The sequence below is a fragment of the Arachis ipaensis genome, chromosome B05 (assembly GCF_000816755.2).
Source record: "Arachis ipaensis cultivar K30076 chromosome B05, Araip1.1, whole genome shotgun sequence".
Lineage (NCBI taxonomy): Eukaryota > Viridiplantae > Streptophyta > Magnoliopsida > Fabales > Fabaceae > Arachis > Arachis ipaensis.
In genome coordinates, this window is record NC_029789.2 from 13193071 (window position 1) to 13200374 (window position 7304).

The following is a 7304-nucleotide window of genomic DNA, read 5'->3' on the forward strand; positions in this document are numbered from 1 at the left end:
GGAATTTTGAAACCAGGTAGAAGAATAGTACTAATATATTAGAAGCTGAATCTTCTGATTTGTTGAGTATTAAAGTGGTTGTAAGAAGTCAGTTATAAGGGAAATAAGCATGTGTGGAAATTGGATTGGATTGCAGCTGCAGGGGTGGTACAACAAATTGCAAAGGGATGAAGTGGTGGCACAGTGGAAGAAGGTGAAGGGAAAGATGTCCCTCCACGTTCACTGCCACATTAGTGGAGGTCATTTTCTCTTGGATATGTTTGCTAGGCTAAGATACTTCATCTTCTGCAAAGAGCTTCCAGTGGTAAGCAACTCAAAAATAATAATTGTTTACTAGCATAAATATCATTGTAATTTCTAATTTGGGTAGACACGGCACTCATTCACTCTTGGATTGGGTGTATGTTTGAGTCTACACCCAAAATAGGATGGCTTGTTGGCAAATAATACCTAAATTGCCTACTAGTTACTAGTCAATCAAATATCACATCTGAATTTGGTAATTGCAATATGTTGTTGCGTGTGGGAAATAGGTGTTGAAGGCATTTGTTCACGGGGATGGCAATTTATTCAACAGCTACCCGGAGCTACAAGACGCTTTGGTTTGGGTATATTTCCATTCAAACATTCCGGAGTTCAACAAGGTGCAGTGTTGGGGTCCACTGAAGGAGGCATCCGCACCATCAATTGGGTCCCCTTCCAAGGGGGAGGAGGACCACCACCGTCAAGATGAGGGGGTGGCAATACCACAGCCATGCCAACAAGACTGTGAGTGTTGCTTTCCACCTTTGACGCTCAGCTCAATCCCGTGGCCTCAAGAGGTTCCCAATCTCGGTCACCAATATCAACCTTATGATTATCGTGCTGAGAATGGGACCCAACAATCCCACAACTTGTAATATACAAAAACTTAAGTCATATTCGTGGGGATTGATGGTTGCTAATTATTCATCTATCTTTCCCCTCTATACTTGTTTAGGAAAAGAATTAAAAAGATTAAACCCACTTGGATTAATGTACAAAGCCAAAATTTATTTATGATTTTTTATGTTACTTTCTTTTCTTTTTCTTTTTACAATTGTGGATGGATGGAATTTGTGTCATAAAGGTTCATGTATGTATAATATGAATTATTATTTATTATTGATGCGTGATTTAGTAGGGATTATGTTATCGACTTTTATATGTATGTATAGCAGTGGTTGTTAGTATCTTAATTTACCATATTCCAATTACCAGTTGGTTTTCAACTTTTCATATATTTGTTATTTTATCGTTTGTTCGGTTTCTTCTTGCATTATGAGTTCTGGCCGAGGCTTACAAGAGAACGAGACATTATCAGGTTTGGACGTTTGGTATTGGTATTGTCTGGCTCTGCTCTTCTATTGGGCTCCTGGAGACGATTTTCAAGTTTTTTCTATATATATATATACAAAGTTTGTTCGTTGCATTCGGTTTGTGGTGCCTAGGAAAATTGCCGACAGAGCCAATAGCACAGTACAACTGCGTGCTAAATTCAACCTAAAAGAAAAAACTTGTGGTAAGACCAAAATTAAAAAGGACACGCACAAAATCTGATTCCATTCCTTTTATCTGATACTTGCATTCCTCTATAGCTCCTTTTGTAAACAGAAAAATCAAGAAGAAAATAATACAATGATCTCAAGTTTTAGTGAAGAATGACAATAAAGTTTATCCTATAACTTATTAAAAAACAATTAGCTCAATTGATTAGAAAAACAAATTGAAGTTCAAATAAAGCAGGTAATTTTAGGGTTATGTGTGGCATGTAGTGTATATATAATCCAATAAAGAGAAGAGTGCAAGGACAGAATACACATGATAAATGCATCTCATTTACGAATCAATATTCAGACACATATTAGGTGTGTTATGTGTGGTCCGCTGGGTCTAATGTCCATATACAGTGATTGGATCGCATTAAGTGGCGTGTTGGACCACAACATTTAAAAGTCGGGCTCATGCCAGTTCCTTCCAGAACTTGCCTTCACTAACTAGCTAAGATCTTTTTCTGAGTCTACGATATAATGTCTATTCTCACAAAAAAAAAAGATATAATGTCTATCTTCAAAGAACAAACAAAATTAAAGAGAGTTCAAATAATTTTTTTCCAACATATAAGAATAAGATATAATATCTACCTTCAGCACTTGCACTATAGCATCATTTTTTTTTTCAATTCTATTAATTATAAGACAAGAGATCAAAATAATGACTATTTCATCAAGGGTCAAGAAAAATCGGCCCCCAGTTTGTTTTGTAAGCATACCCGAATTCTTCCTAGATACCATGATTCATATTATTATTAGGCAACTACTCCAATGAAGATGCTAAAAACATCTTCTCATAATGATCTTTGTTTAAAAAGTGTGACTAATTTGTTTAGCAACATTTTAAATAAAAGTAACACTTTTACTTTAAATAAAAATCAAGCCTTACAACTTATCATCCAATGGTCAAAATAAAATATCTTCACATGATGACAATCATGAAATCTTCATTGGAGTAGCAACCTTATTATTATTATATATATACAAAGGCAGTTAGTTTCATTACATGGCAAAGATAGCTGCAAGACAGGGAAAAGCAAACTCAAGCACCATCATAGATTAGAATAAAACATAACCATAGAAGGAGAAACAAAATTGGTTATACCTCCCTTAACATGTACAAATAAATCTAAGGTGCTCGAGACTTGGCATCGATGGCATGGATTTTCCACCACTAGCAATCTTGTTGCAACTTCATAGCTCCCTGAAGAGCTTCCCCAGTTGGTAGATAAAACCATGGTGATGACTCGGTATTTTAGCAAAAATTTCCACCATGCTGTTCCCACTGAAATTTCTTTCGGCACAGTAATCCAGAGTATGAATCAAGTCAGAAATATGAGTGGAGTCACCTAATAATTGTTCTCCCAAAAGATAATGCTCCAATTTCACTCTCAGTATTCTGCATCAATAGCCACAAAAATATATCAATCTAGTAGAACAACGAAGTTAATCAGAAGGCTATTGTCACTTCAAGATCAATCTCTATGCATAACCCATTTCATAGCAGTAGCAATAAACATGAGACTAATGAACGTTCCATTAGCCATTTCCACCAAGAATGCAGAGCAATTTGAAATCCTAATCTAGAAATAAAATAAAATTCCATAAGAGCGAGAAAAAGAAGGAAACCGAATCATGCTGCAGCCTGCAGCTGTTATGGTTAATTTGATGTATCACCATATTGACTTTTTGAGGGAATAATGATGAGAACATGACACCATACAAACTAACCAAGCATGAAGGAGCTTGAATCTTCAAGCAAATGGTCAATCAAGCAAATAAGAGAAGCATTGTTCTATATCTTTCAATGAATGATTTACCTGTGATTTTAAGGAAGGGAATACGTTCCAAAACCTAAGTGTTTCATCTCCAGCACCAGTGACAATAGTCTGTAACAGTACGTCAAAGTCATCACAACCAAAAAATTTGTGCATTTAAGAAAATAGAAATTCATTTTCGTAGTAAGCTACAAGCTACTCATTACGTAGAGAGAGCAATAGGTGCAAAGACAACTGAAATACCTGCCCATCTGGAGAGATGGCAAGATACAGAACTCTATAAGTATGGCCTGTAAGAGTTGCGAGCTGAATAACAAGGACCAAACAAAAAAGGCAAAATATGTTTGAATTAGTTTTCTTTTGTTAGAAAGAAATGAAGATAATTCTGTTATATCATAGCAGGTTCTTGTACCTTAGACATGGTGGGGTATCTCCAAACTATTATCTGGTTCTGGGAGTAGCCATGTGTGCTTACCAGTTCATTAACATTCTTAGACCAGGCAAGATTGCAAACCTGACATATGTAAAGTCAAACATTATTATGTTTGTTACAGAAAAGAATAAAAGAAAGGGAGGGGTAAGAATCGTCTTTATCCTTCGCTTGGTATATGAAAGTTGATGCTATGAATGTCACCATGTTACACAATTGATGATCGAGCCCTCTATTAACATTTCATTGATGATTAATCATTCAGTCTTCAATTCTATTGATGATTAATTAATTTCACTTTCCATAGAGTTGGGTTTGATTTGGTAACTTGTGATCCATTCATAGTTTGAGTTTCCAGAAATACCCTTCAACATGAGACATGTATTTTTCATAGTACTTCCACCCAATAATCAGCCATGCAGTAGATGAAAAAAATTTAAAACGAAGTCAACTAGATATTATGAAAGTGATTCTGGACAAGTACTTGACCTGACTTCCAGTGTCCATACAGCTTAAGTGTGAGTTTGTGGTTGTATTCCAGAAACGAATACATCGATCTGCAGTTCCTCCTCCAGATGCAAGGAGTCCGTGAACATGAGGAGACCACGCTATTGCTTTAACAGCTGCCGTGTGTTCACAGTACTTCAGGACGGGTTGAGTTGAGTGTTGATTCCAAACAAGCAACTGCAAACATATAAAGGAAATTACTAGTGTACCAGTGCATGAAAATCAAAGGAGTAACACAGAGCTAGAAAGTTGATGAAGCTTGCAAGTACATACTCTGTTATCATTTCCTCCAGATGCTAACTCACGGTTATCATAAGACCACTTCAGTCCACAAACCTTTGAAACCCCAAAAAAGGGGGGAGAACAAAAAAAAGAAGTCAGGCTGAATTCCATATACAATAGGTAGTCGATTGGTTTGAAAATGAAAACAGGACTCACCTCTGACTTGTGCCCGGACAGTTTACTGACAAAATCATCTTGTGCACGTATATCTCTTTGATAAATATTTTTATCCTTGCCACCAGAAGATAAAAGAGATGAACTCCAGGCCAAGGCCCCAACTCGTAAACGATGACCTTCCATAGTTCTTATCATCTTGCATTGAGATGCATCCCAAATCTACATGGAGAATAATTAGAGCCATTGGTCAATTCATGAGTGGTTAGCAACATTAAAAACACACATTTGCATAACGGAATGCAGAGAACAGAATAAGGCTCAGGTAAGCATGCTAGTTTTAAGAGTGGGTTCTCCTCTACAATATTTAGTTTTAATTGCACTAGGTATTAATAATGACCAAGTTACAAAATCTTATTGCATGAATAGCAGCATCGGCTATATGTACAATCATTTACCATTGTATCATACTTTTTAATGACAAATACATCATTTTTATTCAATTCTTCTTAACTCAGCCAAAACTGTTGGATGCTTACGGTTTTGTACTCGTTTTCTTTTTAAAGCTAAGATTACAGAATTAAGCTCCTTTACAAGGCTTAGTTCATCTATAGATGTCTGACAGCTCTTCCATGGTTTCTGATCCCCTCTAGCAAGCTCATATTATTTTACTTAAATTTCTTTTTTCAATGATCAAAACAAAATACACCATAAATATCATTGACGTCTAGCAATGCTGTCTGGTTTTTGCCATTTTTCTTTCTTCCTCGCATTAGGAGTGCTTAACAAAATTCATTTCAAACAAAATAGATTTTAAGAAAGTTCAAAGCAATAACAAAAAGAGACTCTTCACAAAAATGATACCCTTAATAATTAATGACGATATTTTGTCGCGTTATATTAAAGTACAAGAAAATAACTGATACCTTATAACTGTAATTGTGGTGCGGAAAGTCCGTATCCCACAGCTCACAGCTATACTATTTGCAACGGGAGCCAACATTCATCATGCATTACAGTACTAAATACACTCTGTTTTTATATTAGATGCTCTTTGCAAAATTTTATCACATGTTATCTATAACCTAAATAGAAATTTGAGCCACTAATTGCCAAGGGGATAAGTAAGAAACTCAGATAACCTTTCCACACAAATAACTTGCCCTCAAATTGCTTCGAATATCCATAAGACACAGGAAGCCTAGGTTGAAGGAAAAAGAACGTATAACTGTGATTGTAGTTGATGCAATTTTGTTACCTGAACTTGACCACTATTAGTTCCAACAGCAAGGAGTGTACCGCGCTGAGCCCAACCAACAGAACAAACGCAATCATCATTCCCCAAGTCACACAATTTAGTTACCTGCAACATTATAAACACATGATGAAACAAAAAATGAAAACAACAACAACAAAAATTTCAACTTGCCATTAGAACACCAGCTAGATAAAAAGTAGATAAAGTTCTGAAGTTGAGCATCTCCCATGAGCCATATCATATCCAAAAGGTGAAATACTTATGACAATGGAAGATTTACATTTTAGAAAACAGAAAAAGTAAAAAGCTTTGAATAATGAGGTAGAAGTCAATTCACCTTGCTGCTACAAGCATTCCACAAATAAACGCAGTTACCAAGACCAACAGCCAAAACATTGAGCGAAGACCAATCCACGAGGTTCAAATAAAAATCATCTTGCAACGCAGGCGCATCCAGAACCTGCCACAACAAACACACACAAACCACCAGCATTAGCATTACAATTTTCAAGAATTCCCAAAACCCCCAAAAGTAATAATAAAAAACCGACCTTGTATGGTGAACGGGGAATTTTCCTGGGAGGCTTAACAGGGGTATGATTAACAGTGGAAACTACGTCGTCATTGTGGATGAAGGGGGAGAGAGAGTGCATGGACTGGCGAGTCTCCGTCTTGTAACGAAAAATGTTGTGGCTGGTCTTATCGGGCGTGAGCGGTGCATCGGGTCCGAATAGCGCCGTGCGGAGGAGGGAGGAGTAAGGGGTGGAGGTATTATCGGTGGCGGGAATGTCAAATAGGGAGAATTTGGAGGCGGATCTGTACGGTATGAACCTGTCGGAGCAGATTGTTCTCGAAGGGGACTTGTAGTGGTTCGAGTTTATCATTCGCTCCACGCGATGAGAGGAAAAAGAAGAAGAAGGAGAAGAAGAAGAAGATGGAGAAGGAGGAACAGTATTCGAATGGTCCATTGAGGAAGGGAAGATGGTGGAATCGAACCACTTCTTCTTCTTCCTCTTCCTTTTGGGGTTTGGGTTGTGAGCTGTTTCCTCTTCACAGTTTTCCCGGGAAAATCCAAGCAATATTGCGGGAAAATCTGTGAGCTTTATTGTGTTCCATTTTATAGTTCTAACTAATATTTTAATTAATTATTAAAAAATTAAATATATTTGACGTGCAACAAAGTGTGAAGCTAAACCCACCTAGCTAAGATTTAGCTGGAGAACGAAATTTAATCAATCCATCCACGATTTATTTACCACTCCAATCTAATATTATAATGTATTCTTTTGTGTAACAATAAAATAAATCAGTAATCATCTAACATTTTTTTTTTTAAATATTTATAATCTAATAAATACACTGTG

The 7304-nt window shown here is 36.6% G+C and overlaps 2 protein-coding genes across 2 annotated transcripts in view; one reads left to right on the forward strand and one right to left on the reverse strand.

The window, feature by feature from the left end:
• LOC107642980 (protein STAY-GREEN, chloroplastic) overlaps positions 1 to 1168 on the forward strand; it is a 2311-nt gene extending 1143 nt beyond the window's left edge. The window contains exons 3-4 of the mRNA XM_016346506.2: positions 137 to 304; positions 534 to 1168. Of these exons, the coding sequence (XP_016201992.1) occupies positions 137 to 304; positions 534 to 899 (534 nt within the window). The 3' untranslated portion in view covers positions 900 to 1168. The remainder of the gene's footprint in view (positions 1 to 136; positions 305 to 533) is intronic.
• On the reverse strand, positions 2499 to 7039 carry LOC107642981 (protein FIZZY-RELATED 2). Its single transcript, XM_016346507.2, has 10 exons — positions 6492 to 7039; positions 6278 to 6400; positions 5941 to 6045; positions 4725 to 4904; positions 4560 to 4622; positions 4269 to 4463; positions 3762 to 3863; positions 3593 to 3655; positions 3392 to 3460; positions 2499 to 2970 (listed from the first exon to the last, which is right to left on the reverse strand). The coding sequence occupies exons 1-10, from the start codon at positions 6906 to 6908 to the stop codon at positions 2917 to 2919; spliced, it is 1371 nt and encodes a 456-aa protein (XP_016201993.1). The 5' UTR covers positions 6909 to 7039; the 3' UTR covers positions 2499 to 2916.

Excerpts from the sequence above, each read along its gene's own strand:
- LOC107642981 (XM_016346507.2), bottom strand. The coding sequence starts at position 6,908 with ATGGACCATTCGAATACTGTTCCTCCTTCTCCATCTTCTTCTTCTTCT. Across the intron at positions 3,864-4,268 it reads GTATGGACACTGGAAGTCAG|GTTTGCAATCTTGCCTGGTC; the intron begins GTCAAGTACTTG and ends TACATATGTCAG. Across the intron at positions 2,971-3,391 it reads TCCCTTCCTTAAAATCACAG|AATACTGAGAGTGAAATTGG; the intron begins GTAAATCATTCA and ends CTATTGATGCAG.